At 43.4% G+C, this 21534-nt stretch overlaps 1 protein-coding gene across 1 annotated transcript in view; it reads right to left on the bottom strand.

Annotated features, from left to right (window-relative positions):
- LOC125467427 (elongation of very long chain fatty acids protein 5-like) overlaps positions 1-21534 on the bottom strand; it is a 47094-nt gene that overhangs the window by 14315 nt on the left and 11245 nt on the right. The window contains exon 2 of the mRNA XM_048563237.2: positions 2286-2456. Coding sequence (XP_048419194.1) covers positions 2286-2447 — 162 coding nt within the window. The 5' untranslated portion in view covers positions 2448-2456. The remainder of the gene's footprint in view (positions 1-2285; positions 2457-21534) is intronic.

The following is a 21534-nucleotide window of genomic DNA, read 5'->3' as shown; positions in this document are numbered from 1 at the left end:
TTAAATGCTGAAGTCCATTTTCATTGGCCTTGCAAATACTGGGTGAGAACTGTTAATCCACGGGGTGCTAAAGTGGCTGCGTGGTTAACGCCGCTGCCTCACAGTGCCAGGGACCTCGGTTTGATTCCAGCCTCGGGTGACTGTCTGTGTGGAGTCTGCACATCGTCCCTGTATTTGCGTGGGTTTCCTCTGGGTGCTGGTCCAAGGATATACAGGTTAGGTGGATTGGCCAGGCTAAATTACTCTTAACGTCTGAGATTGTGCAGGCTAGGTGTGTTAGCCATGGGAAATGCAGGGATAGAGTGGGAGTGTGGGTCTGGGAAGGAGGGTAGGTCTGTGTTTGGTGCATTTTGGAGAGTCAAATAACCTGCTTCCACACTGTTGGGATTCTACAATTGTTTTGATAGAGTAGAAAATAGTACAGTACCAAATGGGCAAATGATCCAGGACAATAGCACACATCGATAACACTTTTCTCTCTGCTGCTGCAGAGGATACTGCCACTAGTCTTTATACTTGCAGATGGTATCCCCATCCAATATGTCATTCATGCCCTCATTTGTGGGCTGTTTATCCATTTTGAAAGGTGGGGGTGGGGGAGGGGGGAGGGGGTGGTTTGCATTGTACGCTGAAGTTGATCCAATCTTCCACCACCACCAAAATACGATACAACAGAGACACACAAACACACACACTTTCCATCAGGAAGTTATTGGACAGCAACCTGCAGTAGGAACCCTTTTGCCTCCAGCCTGATAGCTAGAGCCAGAGCCCCTGTCATTCTACCAGCTCAGAGAGAATCAGCACAAATGGAGATTCCATCCTACACCCTTTCTGATTTGTGTGGCTCAATTCTACAATGCCCCAAGCTCTCACCAACTGACATCAGGAGAGATCTGCAGCCAATATTTTAAGAAAAGCCTCAGGCAGCTGCCTTTGAATTTTGAATGACAGAATAGAGATGAGTACCCAATCTATTAACTTTGATTATTAACTGTGACTGTGCAAAGGCATTTTCCACCTGCATTGAGATTGTGGAATTAGGTAAGAGTACATAAATACAGCTTTGGGGATACAGTAAATCCCTGGTTTTGTTGCTGGACATCATCTAAATATAAACAAAGTCCAGATATTCATATTTGATTTTTGTTAATTGTATCATGCTTATTCCCAGTTAAATTTTACTCCAACAGCACACTTGACCATTTGATTTCTAAACCATCTGCATTGTATAAATTAATTAATGAAATTGGTCAGCACTTGTTACCTAATTAGCACTTGTCAGAAATACCACTATCGATACATGCAGAGTTGTGGTTACATTCATGTTTTTGTCAATTATTGCCAGTGAAGCAAATGAGACTAGTCGTTGACACATCAGATCAACTTAATGGATTCAAACAATTTGATGTAAAAACAGCAAACACTGGGAATACCCAGCAGGTCAAACAGTTACTGTGAAGAGAAAATAAAATTAGTTAATGTTTCAGTTCGACGATCCGTTGTTCTGGTGATCTAGAGCAGCTAGAGATAGATTATCTCAAAAGCAAAACACGCCTCCACAATCAGAAACAAAATTGTTTTCAACTGTGTTTGAAGAAAGCATTGTAGATATACCAAATATACACTTTGCTTGTGAAATAAATTATTTTTAACACAGCATTTCTACTGTCAGAGTTTCTTTATTTGATTCAGTTGATTCCAGTTGAGAGTTGGATTATGAGAGATGGAGTAGACTGGGATTATACTCATTAGAATTCAGAAGAATGAGGGGAGATCTTATAGAAACATATAAGATTATGAAGGGAATAGATGAGGTGAAGACAGGGAGGTTGTTTCTGTGAGCATGTGAAACTAGAACTAGAGGGCATCGCCTCAAAATAAAGGGAAGCAGATGTAGGACTGAGGTCAGGAGGAACTTCTTCACCCAAAGGGTTGTGAACCTGTGGAATTCCCTGCCCAGTGAAGTGGTTGAAGCTACCTCGTTGAATGTTTTTAAGGCAAGGCTAGATAAATTTTTGAACAGTAAAGGAATTAAGGGTATGGTGAGTGGATGGGTAAGTGGAGCTGAGTCTCAAAGATCAGCCACGATCTTATTAAATGGGAGGGCAGGTTCGAGGGGGCAGATGTCCTATTCCTGCTCCTCGTTCTTATGTTCTTATTTCACAGAGAATTCCAGACATGATATATCCTAATTAGACTAATCTACAATACTGGCTTTGCATGCCAGTGGCTGCTGGATGAGGGTACTTGCAGCAGCAATCATGAGGAAGCAACATTCTCACCTTCTGCAGCTCCAGAGGTTTTGTGTACTTCTGCCAGTAGGTGGAGAAGATGATCATTGCAATGTAGAGACAAGCCACTGGGATTGACTTCAAATTCAGAAAACGGATATAAAAGCTCCCTCTGGTGGTCAACTCCGGATTAACAGTCTGCAAGTTTTCCATGGCTGGTGGCTGAAAAATCAATGTGTAAACTGATTAACTGAGAGTTGGGTACTATATAGAAGGTTCTTTTATGTACACTTTACAGCGAAGTAATTCCAATACTCAAAAAGGTAATCAGCTCATTTTCAACTGTTATTCCTAGGAACTCACTATTTACAAAATCAAACTTATCTCTCATCCAGTCAGGACTTGCACTTAAGCAGTGCCTATCTTAAACTTCCGATGGCCCAAAGTACTTTACAATCAAGAAAATGCTTGAAAAATGTACTCACCATTATAGGGAAGTCAGTGGAAGATGCAAACAATATTCCAAAGTAAATTGGGAACGAACGGTTGAGTGAGAAAAGGGAATGAAAGGTTGAGTGTGAATGAGAAACAGAAATAGAATTGGAAAAATTAACGTGACCGAAAGAAGAACAATGTCCTGAAACACACAGGCTACATCCGAGGATTTAAAACAATGCCTGTAAGAGAGAGTAGATACATTCAGGAGCAAGATCTGAAAAATTAGTGGCTAAAGATAAAAAGGTCCAAATTATATTTGAACAAAGATTCACTGAATAATAACACTGTTAATGATGTGTAATGAATGCATAAAGCTGCTTCAAATGTGCAGAAATATTTGTTTTTCCTTTATTTACTTTCTGTATCAAGAATGCGGGCAAATATATTTGCATCAAATCAACAAATGCTGACCTCAGCATTTAATCATCAGTATATCACAGAATCATGAACACTAAATTAACACCAGACATAGCCTCGAAAATTTATTCATAAAATCTGTGATCATTTGTTTGATGCCCCCATGGCTTCAGTGGAACCATTGGTGGTATTTTGCTCCTTCTCTCCTTCCTTCAGTGTTACCATCCTCCCTTTGATATTTCCCTCCTCATCTGATTAATTTCTTCAACTGCTCTTTCTATTTTATGCTAGGACAAGACAGACAGATGTACTGTGAACCTGTATCTCTGGCTGAGAACAAGATGCAGAAAGGCAAGGCAGAGCTGCTAGAGCAGCCAGGTATGTTCAAAGTAAGTGATCAATGACAGGGAGCAAAGAGCCTGAGCTGCAGCCTGGTCCAGCCCATGAGCTGGGCTTGTCCCCCTCACCACACATTGTCCTTGCTGCAGCATTGCGGTGAGAGTTGCCAGTGCAGCAGCGAAGTGATAAGCTCTGGTAAATGGATCGGAGATGAGCCATGAGGATTCTTAGAGGCCGCCACATTTCAGATGCCAAGGTTCATAGACCTGGGGTATGTGCGACCAGTACCCAGAGACCATGCCCTGAGATGTCCACGCCTCATTTCCAACATGTAGCTCCTTTGGAGGAAGTGGTGAGCTGATCTTTGTTTCCAATGTTTGTACTTGGCTGTCTTTTCTCTCTTTACTGGTGCTTAAAAACTGAAATAACTCCACAGAGGCCGGTATCCCTATCACCAAAGTCGCCCTTTATTTACAGGGGGCAGTTCTTGATACTGGTTCAGCTTCCTCAGGGCCAACTCTCAGAGTGAACAAAATGTCAGGAAACTCATATTCTAAGAGGCCCACCTGGCTGACCTTGTTATAATTGGTATAACAACCCCATTGATTCCTGAATTCTCTCCTTGATCTAACCCAGCTACTTGTCTCTAAGTCTCTTGGTGCCCATCAGTTCACAACAAACAACTATATCTCCCAGTCGTGAACCATTTTCACTCCCCCTCCCACTCCTTGGACGACATGTCCATCCTGGGCCTCCTGCAGTGCCACAATGATGGCACCCAAAAGCTGCAGGAACAGCATCTCATATTCCGCTGGGGAACCCTGCAGCCCAATGGTATCAATGTGGGCTTCACAAACTTCAAAATCTCCCCGCCCCCAACCGCCTCCCAAAACTACTCCAGCTCGTCCCCACCTCACTACCCACTCCTCCCACTTCAAGCCCCACCCCCATCTCCTACCCACTAACCTCATCCCACCTCCTTGACCTGTCCCTGTATTGACCTATCCCCTCCTTAACTCCCCACCTACATTCACCTTTACTGGCTCCAATCCCACCTCTTTGACAGGTCTGTCTCCTTTCCACCTATTTTCTCCCCGCCTCCCCCCCTCTCTCTATTCATTTCAGAATCCCCTTCCCCTCCCCCATTTCTAAAGAAGGGTCTTGACCCGAAGTGTCAGTTTTCCTGCTCCTCTGATGCTGCTTGGCCTGCTGTGTACATCCTGCTGTTGTCTACACATTTACTTTCCTGGGTCTCAGCTACAAGTGCAGAAGATGCAGCCACTGATTCTTAAAGGGACAGAAGACACTAACTTGTAAGGATCGAATGACATGGGCTGCGGTGAAAAATGTGGGATATGTTCATCAAAGCCTATCTCAACATTGGGAGCAACTTGCTGAATCGTTTAACCAAGTTCTAGGTAGCGAGGCGAGATTCTCACTAGGTAGCAGCATGTTGCTGACTAAGGGGGATCACTGCTTGATAAAAATGAAGATCTTGTCTCATTAACATGCGGTATTCTATCATGCTAGGCGAGCAAGCAAGGCACTAAGAATTCTCAACGTGGAAGGCAGAGAGAGTACCTGCTGACTTCGGCCCACTCCAAGGAGCGGCACATTGGGAACAAAGCACCAACATCTTTGGGCATGGGTGCTGGCTACACTTACCTCACATCCATTAACAATGGAACCTGAAATATGGCTGCATCTAGGAACCCTCATGACTCATATCTGATCCACTTTTCAGGAGCTTATGCACTTCACTGCTGCATCACTGCAATGCAGTAGCAAGGACACTGTGTGGTCAGGGGGACACACCCAGCTCATGGGCTGGGCCAGGCTGCATCTTCAGGCTCTTTGTTCTCTGTCACTTGCTCACTTACTTCAAGCGAACCTGGTTGCACTAGCAGCTCTGCCTTGCTTTTCTGCACCCTGCCCCTCAGTGAGAGGTGCCAGGCTCACAATCCTTGCCATTTAGTTCAAACATGAAGCCAGGAACCCTGTCACAGTTGTCAGTAGTACTCAGTTAAGTGAAGGAGAACAGCCTCCAGGCAGGGTGTTCCAGCACAGTAAGTCAAAGATATTCTCCGATACCGGCCCTGAGACTCAGGTACAGCCAGTTAGACAGTTCTGAGACAGGAACCTCCCCTCATGATGGTTGAGAAGCTAAGTTGGGCAGCCCACCATCTGTCTTACTCTTTCTGCCCTATTATGGGCTGTTTTCCTCCTGGAATAGGAAAGGGGTAGGTATGAAAAGAGACGGAAATGGATGACACACAGCTGTTACTTTTGTTGCAGGCGGTGAGGTGGCCTGAGCAAGGGTGAGCAAGTACAGCAGGACGGGTACCGTCAGGGCTAGTGAGAGTGTGGGACGGAAGATGCTGCAGGAAATAGAAACATGGGCCGTTATGCAAATTTCGAGCCAGTCAGGCTGACAAAAACCTATCTTCAGTTTCCAGAAAGTGTCACAATCTTTCTCAGCCTGACTGATCAGCAAACCTCAAAACTGCCTGAGAAACATCTAAATCTGAGAAAGGATCACTGAACTGACGGATTGATTTTGCATTTAAAAGCTTCTGAAGAAGAATCAAAATGACAGAATTCCAAAATGTCAGCGGTGGAGGTCCATCATTTGACAGAAATGTCTCATCACTGATCCATTGACTTGGATCTTCCCTAATTCTCTAGATTCTAGAGCAGTGCCCGTTAATTGGAAGATAGCAAATGCAATTCTACTGTTCAAGAAAGGAGGGACAGAGAAAATAGTCAGTCTGACATCATTACTGTAGAAGGGAAATACAGATTCCATTATTCGGGATATAGTAACAAGAAAACCATAATATGATTGATGGGTACATAGGTTCGTGAAGTGCACTGAAAACAAATTACTGAAAACAGTGGAAATGTGAAATAAACCCAGCGAGTATACTGCATGTCTTAATGGGCTCCATCCATCCACTTCACTCCTGGGGGGAAATCTTGAACAAGGTGACATAGTTACAGAATAAGGAGACACTCATTTAACACTAAAGGTGTAAAGGTGTCTTTTCCCAATGTCAGGAATACTCTATCCTAGAGAGTTTTGAAGACTAGATCACTGAATACATTTAAAGAGAAGGTAGATAGATTTTTGAAATATCTGGGAGTTAACAGCAATGCTGAACTAGCTTTAAAGCACAGAGTCACAGATTCATACAGCATGGAAATAGACTCTTCAGTCCAACTACTCCACAGCAACCATGTTCCCAAACTAAACTAGTTCCATTTGCCTGCATTTGGCCCATATCCCTCCAATTGAGCATTGAGATAGGGAGCTCATTTAACTGTTCCATTCCAAAGGTGAATTGAGCACAGGATAAGGACATAGGAACTGGGCACAGAGAGCCATTCAGCCCTTCAAATCTGCCCTACCAAAACAACAAGTTCCTGACTGATCTGCCCCAGGGATTAGTACTGGCTCCCCTTTTTCTGTCATTCCTATTTATGTGTTTATCCAAATGTTGTTTAAATGTTGTAATTGTACCTGCACCTGCTACTTTCTCTGGAAGTTCATTCCACACACGAACCACCCTCCGTGTAAAAGGGTTGTCCCTCAGGTCCCTTTCAAATCTTTCTCCTCTCACCTTATAAGTGTGCCCCATAGATTTGAACCACCCTCCCCTGGGGAAAAGACCTTTGCTAAACACATTGTCTATGCCCCTCATTACTTTATAAACCTCTTGGGGTTCCAGTAAAAGAAGTCCCATACTTTCCAGCCTCTCCTTATAACTCAAACCTGGCATTTCCGGCAACATCCTGGTAAATCTTGTATGAAGTGCCTCCAATTTAACAATATCCTTCCTACTGCAGGGCGACAGACTACGCACAGTACTCCAGAAGAGGCCTTACCAATATTATGTACAGCCTCAACATGACATCCCAACTCCTACACTCAAAGGTCTGAACAATGATGGCAAGCATGCTAATCGCCTTAAGCACCCTGTCGAGCTGTGGCGCAAATTTCAAAGAATTATGTACCTGAACCCCTCGGTCTCTCTCTTCAACAACACTACTCAGGGCCACAATCCTGCCCTTCTTTGTTTTACCAAAATGGATGTCTTAACTTATTCAAATTCAACTCCATCTGCCACTCTTTAGCCCATTGACCCAATTGATCAAGATCGTTTGGTAATCTTCTTCATTGTCCAGTATACCCCCAATTGTGGTGTCATCTGCAAACTTACTGTACTCTCAATTACATTGTTTATATTAATGACAGAAAAAGGGGAGCCAGTACTAATCCCTGGGGCAGATCAGTCAGGAACTTGTTGTTTTGGTCGGGCAGATTTGAAGGGCTGAATGGCTCTCTGTGCCCAGTTCCTATGTCCTTATCCTGTGCTCAATTCACCTTTGGAATGGAACAGTTAAATGAGCTCCCTATCTCAATGCTCAATTGGAAATTGGCTGTGGGATTTTCTACTGTCTATTACAAACCTACCTTCGCAAGTCAGTATCCACAAGGGGATTCCTGCAGTTTTACTTGCTGTAAACATTTTTTAATCAACCTTTTCAGGCGTGTTGCAACACACCTCTGGAGCAAGTGGGATTTGAATCCAGGGCTTCCGGGCTAGAGACAGGGATTGCACAGGCAGTAAGATCGGTCTCATCAACAACCTTGTAAATAGAAAGTAAGCAAGCTTAAAGCTGAAACAGGGAATATCAAAATCATCCTGTGGGATACTAGCTGCCCAAATTAGATCATTTATCACTATATAACCCCTAAACCCATGAACATACCTAAAGTTTTGGTCCTGAAAGAGCTGATCTATCTCTGATTACCCTGGAAGGATATGGTATCACAAATGTCTGAGAGACAGTAAACCATTTCCCTTAGACTTTCAGACTCATTCAATTGGCTGAAGCACATTGCATGTTTGCCAAGTAAGGTGTGAGCATATGGTGCAGGTGTAACATTGACATAGCACAGTGCCATACAGTAACATGTCCAACCCTTTGACTGATCACTGGTTGACCAACCATGACAAGCTAACTAGTTTTATATCTGTATTCTGCAATAACAGAAGTACTGAGAAGATGTAAGCTCGGAACACTGTGGCAATGCAAAAGAATAAGCAAAGGAGAGATGCTGTGAGAATCCAAGTAACTGCAGAGCGAGTAGGTGATAAGAGAACAAAATCAGAGCCTGGAAACCATGGCCTGAACCAAGAGATGGGGGCCCGTTCATGCAAGGAGAGGCCTGGCAGCAGCTTTGCAACAAAACGTCAGGGATCTCCAACCTGATGTACTGAAGGGCTGAACTGCACTCTTAGTGTATTGGAGATGTGGTTCAGTAGTTCAGCGGCAGGACTCCAGGAGAGAGCATGAGGGCAGCCGGGAAGGTAAGCTTTCGTTATAAAAGTCTTACCTCGCATGACTGCGGCCTTCAGTTGTTCAGCAGAGGAGGAGTCCCAGAGCAGGCATGGGTGGTTGGCTGGGTAACGGTTATCTTTCACCCAATAAAGTTGGGAAGCAGGTAAGCTATTTGCGTTTTTTTTCCTCAGCTCTTTGTGATCTTTCGGGGAGGTCACCCAGACTCCAAATCCTCTGGGAGCGGTTCGGAAGGCAAAACCGGAGTCTGTTTGAGTATTTAATGGAGTAAACTGACTGGTGCAGAGAACACTTAAAGAGAGGACACTGCGAAACTAAAAAAAAATTAATTTTAAATAATTACCTAAATAGAGCTGGCAGGCCAGGTGATATGTTGTAGCAGTATGATGTGGGAGCTAGCTAATCCCATTGAGAACGGCAGTGACCACATCTGCAGCCAGTGTTGGCTGGTGAGGAGCTCTGGCTCAAAATTGACGAGCTGGAATCCAAACTCCAAACACTGCGGCAAATCCGGGAGGGGGAGCAACACCTGGATACTGTGTTCCAGGAGGCAGTCACACCTCGTAGATTAGCTAATGTTAATTCGATCGGCAGCCAGGGACAGCAGTGCGTGACTGCGAGTAAGGCAACTAGAGGGACCCTGAGGAGCCGCAGCCCTTGACATTGTCCCACAGGTATGAGGCACTTGCTCCTTGCAGGGCTGCAGGGAGGATGAGTCAACTGACCATGGCACCATGGTCCAGGAGGCCATTCAAAACGGGGGGAGCAAAAAGACAGATTGTGGTTGTAGGGTATTCCATCATCAGGGGGATAGACAGTATTCTTTGCAAGCAGGATAGAGAATCCCGCATGGTGTGTTGCCTGCCCAGTGCCAGGGTGCGAGACATCTCTGACCAGCTTGAAAAGATACCAGAGAGGGAAGGGGAGGATCCAGTTGTTGTGGTCCTCGTAGGTACCAACAACATAGGCAGGACCGGGAAAAAAGGCCTGTTTCGGGATTATGAAGAGTTAGGAACAAAATTAAAAAACAGGTCTTCAAGGGTCATAATCTCTGGATTGCTGCCCGAGCTATGTGCAAACTGGCATAGAGAGGCAAGGATCAGGGAAGTAAACACGTGGCTAAAAGAGTGGTGTGGGAAAGAGGGTTTCCTTTTCATGGGGCACTGGCATCAGTTCTGGGACAGGAAGGATCTATACCACTGGGATGGACTCTACCTGAACAGGGCTGGGTCCAGTGGTTAATAGGACTTTAAGTGGGTGGGGAGGGAGAAGTGAGTGTAGAGGGAGAATAACAATTAATGGAAGGCAAAGCAGCAGATTAGCAGGTCATGAGGGAGTTTCAGCTCCATTGAAAATTAGGAAAATAGTTAAAGGGAAGGAGAACTCAAGAGCTGTTAGTAATGGAGAAGACAGCACTCAGAAAGAAAGTACAAAAACTGGCAGAAGAGCATTTTATCTGAATGCTTGGAGCATTCAAAACAAGGTGGATGAGTTGACGGCGCAAATCATGGCAAACAGGTATGATTTAGTGGCCATTACAGAAACATGGTTACAGGATGGTCAGGACTGGGGCTTAAATATCCAGGGGTATCAAACTGTTCAGAAGGACAGATACGAAGGTAAGGGAGTGGTGTTGCTCTGATTTTTAAGGGTGATATCAGGGCCGTAGTGAGAGATCATGTAGGTTCTATTGAACAAAACGTTGAATCCATTTGGGTGGAAATTAGGAATAGCAGGAGAAGACGTCACTGATAGGTGTGGTCTATAGGCCGCCAAATAATGACATCATGGTGGGACGGGCACTAAACATAGAAATAGCTAATGCATGTAAAAATGGTACAGCAATTATCATGGGGGATTTTAATCTACATATCAATTGGTCAAACCAGGTTGGTCATGGCAGCCTTGAGGACGGGTTCAGAGAATGCATCCGCGATAATTTCCTTGAACAATATGTAATGGAACCTACGAGGGAGCAAGCTATCATAGATCTAGTCCCGTGTAATGAGACAGGAATAATTAATGATCTCACAGTTAGGGATCCTCTCAGAAGGAGCGATCACAGTATGGTCAAATTTAAAATACAGTTGGAGCGTAAGGAGGTTAAATCCAGTACCAATATCCTGTGCTTAATCAAAGGCGACTATGATGGGCTGAGGGAGGAGTTAGGGAAGGTAGAATGGGAGCAAAAACTTTATGGTGGGTCAATTGAGGAACAGTGGAGGGCTTTCAAAACGATTTTTCACAGTGCTCAGCAGAAGAATATTCCAGTGATAAGGAAGACCTGAAGGAAAAGAGATAGTCAGCCATGGATGTATAAAGAAATAAAGGAAAGTATCAGATTGAAAAAAAAACACATACATGAAGCAAAGAGTAGTGGGAAACTAGTAGACTGGGAAATCCTTAAAGGCCAGCAGAAGACCACAGAAAAAAGTTATAAAGAAAAGTAAGATAGATTATGAGAGTAAACTAGCTCAGAATATAAAAACAGGCAGCAAAAGTTTCTATAAATATGTAAATTGTAAAAGAGTGGCGAAGGTAAACATTGGTCCTTTGGAGGATGAGATGGCCAATTTAATAACTGGGAATAAGGAAATAGCCAAGACATTAAACAGTTATTTCGTGTCGGCTTTCACAGTGGAAGACACAAATAACATGCCGAAAACTGATAGCAAGAAGGTTATAGCAGGTGAGGACCTAGAAACTATCATCATCAATAAGAAGCAGTGCAGGGCAATCCAATGGGGGTAACGGTAGAGAAGTCTCCTGGCCCTGATGAGATGCATCCCAGGGTACTAAAAGAGGTGATGGGGGAAATAGCAAACTAGTAATTATTTACCAAAATTCACTGGACTCTGAGTGGTTCCCGCAGCTTGGAGAACAGCCAATGTGACGCCACTGTTTAAAAAAGGAACTAGACTAAAAGCAGGTAACGGTAGAAAGCAACGAGTATGGGTAAATGGGTGTTTTCCTGGTTGGCGGCCAGTGGCTATGGTGTGCCTGAGGGTTCAGTGTTGGGACCTCGATTGTTTACAATTTACATAGATGATTTGGAGTTTGAGACGAAGTGTGGTACGTCAAAATTTGCAGATGACACTAAGATGAGTGGTAGAGCCAAGTGTGCGGAGGACACTGAAAGTCTGCAGAGGGATATATTTAGTTTAAGTGAGTGGGCAAAGGTCTAGCAGATGGAGTACAATGTTGATATGTGTGAGGTCATCCATTTTGGGAGGAAGAACAGCAAAATGGACTATGTTTTAAATGGTAAAAAATTGCAGTACGCTGCTGTGCAGAGGGACTTGGGTGTCCTTGTGCATGAATCGTTAAAAGTAGGATTGCGGGACCAGCATGTAATTAAAAAGACAAATGGAATTTTGTCTGTCATTGCTAGAGAAGTGGAGTTTAAAAAACAGGGAGGCTATGCTGTAGCAGTATAGGGTTCTGGTGAGGCCACACCTGGAGTCCTGTGTGCAGTTTTGATCTCCTTACTTGAGAAGAGATATACTAGCACTGGAGGGGGTGCAGAGGAGATTCACTCAGTTGATTCCAGAGTTGAGAGAATTGAATTATGAGGAGAGACTGAGTAGACTGGGATTATACTCATTGGAATTCAGAAGAATGAGGGGAGATCTTACAGAAACATATAAGATTATGAAGGGAATAGATAAGGTGGAGGCAGGGAGATTGTTTCCGCGAGCAGGTGAAACTAGAACTAGAGGGCATCACCTCAAAATAAAGGGAAGTAGATGTAGGACTGAGGTCAGGAGGAACTTCTTCACCCAAAGGGTTGTGAATCTGTGGAATTCCCTGCTCAGTGAAGATGTTGAAGCTACCTCGCTGAATGTTTTTAAGGCAAGGCCAGATAAATTTTTGAACAGTAAAGGAATTAAGGGTATGGTGTGTGGGGGGTTAAGTGGAGCTGAGTCACAAAAAAGATCAGCCATGATCTTGTTAAATGGCAGGGCAGACGTGAGGAACCAGATGGCCTACTTCTGCTCCTAGTTCTTATGTTCTTATGCGCTACAATGATGTGGTAAGACTGGTGCCTTTCTGATGCCAACTTCGTGGACAAAGAACGCAACTGGTCATTGCCCATGAGATGTTGGCGACCAAAAAAGCAGGCAGCAAGCTGGAGCTGCCAAGTATTAGACGAAGATGTCAGGAATTGATGCCATCTAGGAACATTCCACTGCCTGGAAAGACAACAAACTGTATACAAATAAGGCAAGGTAAGAGCCTAAGGCAAAAGAGCAGAAGCAGGCCATTCAGCCCATCAGGTTTACTGTTATTCAATGAGATCTTGGCCAATCTGATATTCTTCAACTCTACTTCCCTGCTTTTTCCCCTCAACTCCTGACTCCCTTACTGATTAAGAATGTTACTCTTGGCTCAAATATACTTAACGGCTCAGACTTGAGACCCCTCTGTGGTAAAGAATTCTACAGAGTCACTATCCTCAGAGAAGAAATTCTGCTGTCTTCAAAGTGCAAACCCCTATTCTGAGACTCTCCCACAAGGGGAAACAGCCTTTGTGCATCTACCCACCAAATCCCCCAAGAAGCTTTTCTGTTTGAACAAGGTCACCTCTCATTCTTTTTTAAGCCAATGACACAGGCCCAATGTATTCAGTCTCATCTCAAAAGACTGTCCCTCCATTCCTGATGCCAATCTCATGAACCTTCTCTAGACAGCTCCAATGCCAGGCCATCTTTCCTTAGGTGAGAGGCACAAAACTGTTTACAGTATTCCAGCTGAGGTCAGACTATAGCCTTGTATAGCTTTAGCAAAACCTCTCTACTGTTATACACCATTCCTTTCGAAATGAAGGCCAACATTCCACTGGTCTTCCCTAGTACCCTCCGAACTTGGATGTTCGCTTTTTGTGATTCCTGTTTCTGTATTTAAATAATATTCAGCTCCTTTATTCTTTCTTCAAAAGTGCATAATCTAACATTTCCCCTATATTGTAAATAACAATGAAATGTTGATAAATGCAAATTGGGATGGCTTAGTGGTTAGCACTGCTGTCTCGCAGCACTAAGGACTCAGTTCAATCCACCATCAAGCAACTGTTTGTGTGGAGGTTGCACATTCTCCCCCATGTTTACGTGGGTTTCCTCTGGGTGCTCCGGTTTCCTCCCGCAGTCCAAAGATGAGCCAACTGGGTGGATTAGCCACGCTAAATTGCCCACAGTACACAGGGACATTCAGACAAGGTGGATTAGCCATGGGAAATGCAGGGTTATAGGGCGAGGGTAAGGGGTTGGTTCTGGATGAGATGCTCTTTGGAGGATCAGTGTGAACTTAATGAACCAAATGGCCTGCTTCCACACTGCAGGGATCCTATGATTCATACATTTTCTATACACTATCAAGAGCTTCACCTCAGCATTAGAACATTGGATGGAAAATCTTTTCTTCGTGATATTGACAATTGTTTTTCTGATCTTGCCATATTATCGTAATCGACTTCCCATTGTCCAAGTGAGTAACAGCCTGGAAAGATTCGACCCATAATATTTAGCCGGACCTCCTGCAAAATTTGTCTCTTCCACTCGTTTGCAAATGTGGTCAAATATTTCCAGGCTTTGAAAAAGGTTCCAGGTGTTTATTCCAGTATCAGTTCTAAAAACCTGTTAGCAACATGTGGTTGTGCTACGGAGATAAGACAAATAATTATCGGTACATTTCTAATGGAAAATAATACACGGATGGATAACTAAATAGAATACCAGTAAAATACACAGAGGGGCTGTGTTATTAAATTCCATTTTAACACCTACACAGATGGAAGAATTATTGAAAGATAATTAAGCTCACTGGACTAGTACATTATAATAGGTGTTTAAAGATTTGCTCAAAGGCTTGCCATTTTAATTCTAGTCGTAGGTCATGCTACTTTGAATGAGGCTCATAATAAGGTGCTAGCAAAAGACACCAGTCCACATAAATCATGGGTAAAAAATATAGGTTAATATCTTGCCTTCCTTTGATCAGAGTGTGCCACAGAGGTCAGACTGTATAACACCTGATAAAGAATGAACAAAATCCTGATGTGGAATAGCATAGGTCATTGTGCTATCAGCATGGGGGCAATCCACTAATGGATGTTCCTATGACAAGTCAGCTCCACAAGCACTGGAAGGAGTTACTAGGATCTGATAGGAAACAAAGGGAAGGAGTCCAAGGAAAGGTCATTGTGGCTTGGACTAGTAATGAAAGGGGCATTTGATATGTTAGAACTTCATGGAGTTCTGTAGGTTAGGAGGCAGGTAGTAGGAAAGAATCTGACATTCTACTGGTGCTCTTTGCTACAGCAGTGATCTTGAGTATAAGGGTGGACAGTCCTCAATTCTAACAGCAAGGGTAGAATCTTAAGTCACCTGGAAATGACAAGTCCAATATCAGCATTATGTTGAGAGCACCCAAGGTTCAACCTGCTAGGTAAAAGGTTTGGAGCAGGAGATCCCAACCTGGAAGATTGCATCTGATGATTCCTGGTATCATCTCAGTTGGAGTTCAAACCTTCTAGAATGTATCGCAAATATACAAACATGTTGGATGAAATAATTCACCCCGTAGATTTGGAAATATGTGTGTGGGTGTATGTTTGTGTGAGTGAGAGAGAGTGAGTTGTGTTTGTTTTACGGAGTGTGTGTGTGTATGTGTGCATGTGTAAGAGTACATAGTGGTGGGGTCACCAGTAGCAAAACATGAAACCAAGATCCTGGTTGAGCCTATCAGCCTCTGCTCAGTGACTTTGCATTACTATGTATCTCAAAGTCTGCCCTGGAAGATGCTTAACTGAAGATTAGAGGCTGAATGCCACTGACCACTGAAGTGATCCCCCACTCAGAGGGAACACCACTGTCTAGCAACTGTCCTGACCCCTGAAGGTGTTGAAGGATGCCCTCATAAGAATGGGATACTATGCTCAACTCATCAATCGCTAGTTCCAACATGCCACAGCTAAAAACAATAATGACCGCCTCAGAAGGCAGACATGGGATACAACCAATAGGGTACCCTTTGTCATCCAGTACTTCCCAGGAGCGGCAAAACTACACCATGTTCTCCACATCCTTCAACACAATATCAATGAGCACCTCGCCATGATCTTCCCTGCACCTCCACTTCTCGGCTTCAAACCAGAATCCTGTTCACGGCAAACTACCCAGCCTTCAGGACAACTTTGAACACGACACCACACAACTCGGTCATGGCAACCTCTGCAAGACACGTCAGATCATCGACATGGACCACCCACTCCCACCACCACCACGTGCATGGCAGATGTTCATGTGGCTCGGCCAATGTTGTCTATCTCATATATAGCAGACAAGGATGCCCGGAGGCATAGTATATATTGGAGAAACCATGCAGACACTCCAACAGCAGATGAATGAACACCACACAACAATCACCAGACAGGAATGTTCCCTCCCAGTGGGGAGTTAAGGGCATTCAGCCTCCAACCTTCAGGTAAGTATCCTCCAAGGCAGTCTTCAAGATGCACAACGATGCAGATTCACCGAGCAGAGGCTGATAGCCGAGTTCCCTAACCATGAGGACAGCCTCAACCATCACCTTGGGTTCATGTCGTGCCACATGTCGACCCCATCACACCACATACTTTCACATACTCACTAACACACACACACACACAAATATAAATCTATGGGGTGAATTATTTCTTCCAACATGTTTGTGTATTTGCAAATACATTCTATTTTGTTCAAAAAAACAAAACCAGCCTAACTCCAGGTTTAAAAAAAGACAGATTCTAAAAACAAGGCGTCACACCTAAAATGCATTGTCTGAGGCGAGATGTCACCTCTTGAATACACTGATAAAACCTTTAATTATCTTGGGGCAATGACTTGAAAGAAATTCTGGGATTTGCAGTTTAATCAATAGAAACCAGCATCTCCTTTTTAACTGATTAAAGATTCAACAGGAGGAAGTCAGGGAGCCATTTCTGGAATTGTTACCTTCCTGCTTATAAATGCTGTGCTGGTATACCTCCACTTCCACACTACACCTGAGGAAGGAGCAGAGCTTTGAAAGCTCATGTTTTCAAATAAACCTGTCGGATTATAGCCTGGTGTCATGCGATTTGTGACCTTGCACATCTTTGGCCTTGTGTGAGGAAACCGGAGCACTCAGAGATAACCCATAGTGGAACTGAACCCAGGTTCCTGGTGTTGTGAGGCAGCAGTGCTAAACACTGAGCCATCGTGTCCCCCATGGCTGCAACAGCAAGATTTTAGAGGATAACTTGTCCTGATTTCACAGTGTATAACACAATACAGGCTCTTTGGTTTTGGTTTTGGATGTGTTTGTAACTCTAGAAATGTTTTTCTTTCCATCAAAGTCTTGGTAGAAGGTTTTAAGAGGATTCGGTAATACAAATCATAATACACAGCAAATTAATCATCTGCTAACTTTAACAGAAATGTGAAGTCTAAACTTAACATATTTAACTTGCAATTTACTTGGGTTCTAATCAATGCAAAAATATTGCAGAACTTTTTTACAATTTTCCAAATGGTAGCCAGTTCTCAAGCCCTTGAGTTTTGTTGATTAAGGAAATAAGCCAAACAGAAAGCAGGTGGGAAAAAACTATGAATTTGAACTCAGAGACAGACATCCAAGTTTTGGCATGGTGGTTACTACTCCTACCACAGCAACTGGGGAATTTAAGTTCAGTCAGTTAAAATGGAATAAAGAACACCAACCCCCCACTCCGGCCCCCTCCCATTAGGTTACTCAGTCACTTAATTAACAAGTAACCCAGGTCAGCAGCTTAACTCTTGCTCTACTGCCACTTGGGACGTCCCAAAGCAAATTACAGTCCCTGATTTACTTTCCAAGTAAGTGCAATAATTACCTAAATTATTTTGCTAATTTATTTTGGATGCACTGAGGTACAATGGTAGTGTCCTACGTCTTGGCTAGAAGGGTCAATTATCAGCCATTCCTGGAGGAAGAACAGCAAATAAGAGAGATATGCCAGAGTAATAAGCATTGTCCTTGGACACTGTTAGTTGAACACTAAGTGGTTGTTCGTGGAAATTCATGCACGGTCACAATAATACTCCAAAGTCCTGTTTTGGAGAAACTCTTATTCTTTGACAGGAACGTTCAAAAGGACAATTAGTCAATATTGCTAATTCAAGTGTTTACTCAGGCCAGGAAAAAGGAGAAGAGAATTGAATATTCAACATCTTAATTACTTAGGTCAGATGTCAGTGAAAATTGATTCATTGTGTTAACACCAGCTGGAACACATGGGGAGCATCGAAAGAGGCAAGCTGGAGTGAGAATGTGAGGAGACCGTCAAGTTCATTTTCAGGTAAGCAAACTTGCAACAGATGCCAAAAAGAGTTTTTGCGCACTATCTACAAACGTACAGCATACATTCAAATTAAGAAGCAGATTTTTCCTGCTCAGTTCACAAAGATAAAACATATGAGAGCTGGTCCATGCAATTAATGGGCATCTGAACCCAAAGACACTCATTATTCTAAGAATGTTCAACCATTACCAGGAGGGCTGGTAGCAAAGGTGGTCAGATCAATCCTCAGTTTAATTGTAACTGAAACTTGTTGACAAAAGTTGAAAATAGGAAGTCACATATTACTTTTAAAGTAGGAATCTGAATAGGGGATGGGAACAAAAGGAATCTGGGAGATAATACTTCACTCAGTGGCAACAGAGGTTTTACAAGGCCATTTACAAAAACCAAACCTCACGCTCAATATTATTTCAAGAACAACGGTTCTCTCCGCAAAGAATTTCGTCCAGGGACCACATTCAGTCAGTTCATCTTCTTCATTTCAGCCCCAAATCTTGACGTTCTACTGTTCAATAGCTGGCTCCAACAATGGGATGAGAGCTCTGGCCTGTTCTTCTGCAAAAGGCCACCAATGGTCCAGAGACTACAGCCTGACAATCACTGTTCTAAAAGAGATAGAATTCAAATGAAAGCATGTCAAACTTGTATTACACTTTGGATAGACCGCACTGGAAATACAATTCCAATTGTTATATTACTTTTGAAAAAGCGCCAGAAAGGCTCCAGAAAAGACTGACGAGGATGATCGCAGAAATCAGGCTGTACCAATTGAGAGAGGATGGAATTCGCTTGATGAGAGAATGCTGAGAAATAGCCTTATCAAGTTTTTAAAATAATGAAAAAGTTTTGATACAGTATCTATACAGCATGTTTCTCACTTACGGAGAACAGCAATACTAGAGGCCATGAATTTAGAGACAGGCACAAGAAATCAAATGAGCATGCAGAAGAAACATCTTTAGCCAGATAGCAATAAGAATGTGGAACTTGCTGCCATAGTTGAAGACAATAGAATAAATTCATTTAGGAGAAATTAAATAAAAGGTGGAGGGAATAGGCAAGATAAGCTGAGCAAAAAAATGGAGGAAGAATTAAGTGAGACATTTTGTCAACAAGGGTACAACTGGCCAATATGGAAAATTGTCCAATTGTACACTGCCCACAAAAGATAGGACAATTCCATCCCGTCCTTTACCATCCCAGGAGGATACTCTGGATCACCAGCCAAGTGATGGAAAGGGTCATTGATAGTGCTATCAAGCAGCTTTTGCTCAGTGACAGCCTGCTCACTTATGCTCAGTTTGGTTTCCAACAGGGCTAATCAGCTCCTGGCCTCATCACAACTTTGATGCAAACATGGACAAAAGAGCCTCCTTCCAAAAGTTGAGGTGAAAGTGACAGCCCTTGACATCAAAGGCAGTACATAACCAGGTTTGGCATTAAGTTGCCCTAGCAAAACTGGTGTCAATGGGAGTCAGTCGGGGGGGGGAGTTATACCTGGCCCAAAGGACGACGATTGTGCTTCTGCAGGTTAATGATCACTGTCACAGAGCATCGCCAAAAGTTCTTCAGCGCAATGTCCTAAGCCAAACACACTGCTTCGTCAGTGGTCTTCCTGCCAAGTAAGGACGCTCACTGTTGACTAGACAACATTCAGCACAATTCACAACTCCTCAGACAATGAAGCAGACTGTGAGAATATGCAACAAGATCTCAAAGACATTTCATGTCTGGGCAAATAACATTTGGGCCACATAAATGCTAAGCACTGACCATTTTCAACACGAGAGAATCCAAACATCATCCCTTGATCAATATTCAACATTATTCCCGAAATCCTCACAGTTAACATCCTGGGGATTACCATTCATCAGAAGCTGAACTGGACGAGCCACAGAAATATGATGGTCACATAAACAGGTTGGAAACTGGTCATTCTGCTGTGAGTCACTCACATTTTTACTCCCCACAGTTTGTCCACCAGTTACAAGCTACAAGTCATGTTGGAATATTGTCCACTTGCTTCCACAAATGTAGCTCCAATGATACTTTAAAAAACGGACACAATCCAGAATAAAGCATCCTGCTTAATCACGGCTTCATTCACCATTTTAAACAGGCATTTTCTTCCATCATCTAGGCATCAACATTGTCCTCGGTTTTGATTATTTCCCAACCTCAGCCATACCTTACTTGTACCGCGTTGTCTTTGCTCTTAGCTGAGCTGACCTAGTTTCTTTAATCCTTGGCTAACAGGTTCAAGGCTGTTGCAGCCTTGTGGCTGACAGCAACGTTCGCAGACAGATGAACAAACTCCATCATAGCGCCTTGCTACAGGGGACTGTTAGGGAGATTTAAAAGAATTGGAATTGTCATTCCCAGAGACATGATTAATGTTAAATATTTCAAAAATTACAAAGAGTCCCCAATTTACAAGCATTTCAGAGCCAGGGTGACAGTAAGCACAGGCCAGGTTTCTGTACCAAGAGCAAAGGCTGTGTTGCTCACTTAGTGGCAGAGTTAAAGACACGGCTAGTACTGGTTAACACTGCACTGCTGTCTAATGGCGCCAGGGGACCAGGTTCGATACCACCCTCAGGCAACCACCTGTGTCAAGTTTGTATATTCACCCCATGACTGCGTGGGTTTCCTCCAGGTGCTCCAGTTTCCTCCCACTGTCCAAAAACATGTAGGTTCGGTGGATTGGCCATGCTAAATTGCCCTTAGTGTCCAGGCATGTGCAGGTTACGTGGGTTAGCCATGGGGAATGTAGGGTTACAGGAATAATGTAGGGGTGTGGGTGTGGGTGGGATGCTGTTTGGAGGAATGATGTGGACTTAGTTGGGCCGAATGGGCTGCTTCCACAATGTAGCGATTGTATGATCTGCTCAAGGCTGGGCAGCAACAGAGAGGGGAAGGATTTAATTGTTTTGGTCCATGATATGGGATGAGAATAGGAAAGAGAGATTCTGCTAAGTGCAGTCAGGAACTAAATTAGAAAACAAAACTGCAAAGGTAATAATCTCTAGATCATTACAATTGATGTACAGTGAAAAGACAATGAGTCAATTTCAGATAACCTGAAATTCCAGTTGTATTAAAGTTGCCAGCCATTCCTGGCAGCAGAATAGCAAATCCAAGAAAACGACACCTGTCACAAGCCGAAATTCTGGAATGACAGCTCTGGTTTAATCAAACTCTTCCAGCTTGTCATATGACCACATCGTCAATCAAAGCAAAGTTAGGCTATGCTCGAGCACAACATCATAGACCTCTGGGCAGGCCATCATTTTCCATCAAGAGCTCCCTATTAGAGGGGACTGAAATACAGCTAAACCTGTGAAAGTTAAAACTGGTGTCAGTCAGAGAGAATGTGAACTTGAC

Source organism: Stegostoma tigrinum, chromosome 37 (assembly GCF_030684315.1).
Source record: "Stegostoma tigrinum isolate sSteTig4 chromosome 37, sSteTig4.hap1, whole genome shotgun sequence".
In the NCBI taxonomy this organism is placed as follows: domain Eukaryota; kingdom Metazoa; phylum Chordata; class Chondrichthyes; order Orectolobiformes; family Stegostomatidae; genus Stegostoma; species Stegostoma tigrinum.
Note: the sequence above shows the minus strand (reverse complement) of the source record. Positions and strands in the feature narration are given on the sequence as shown.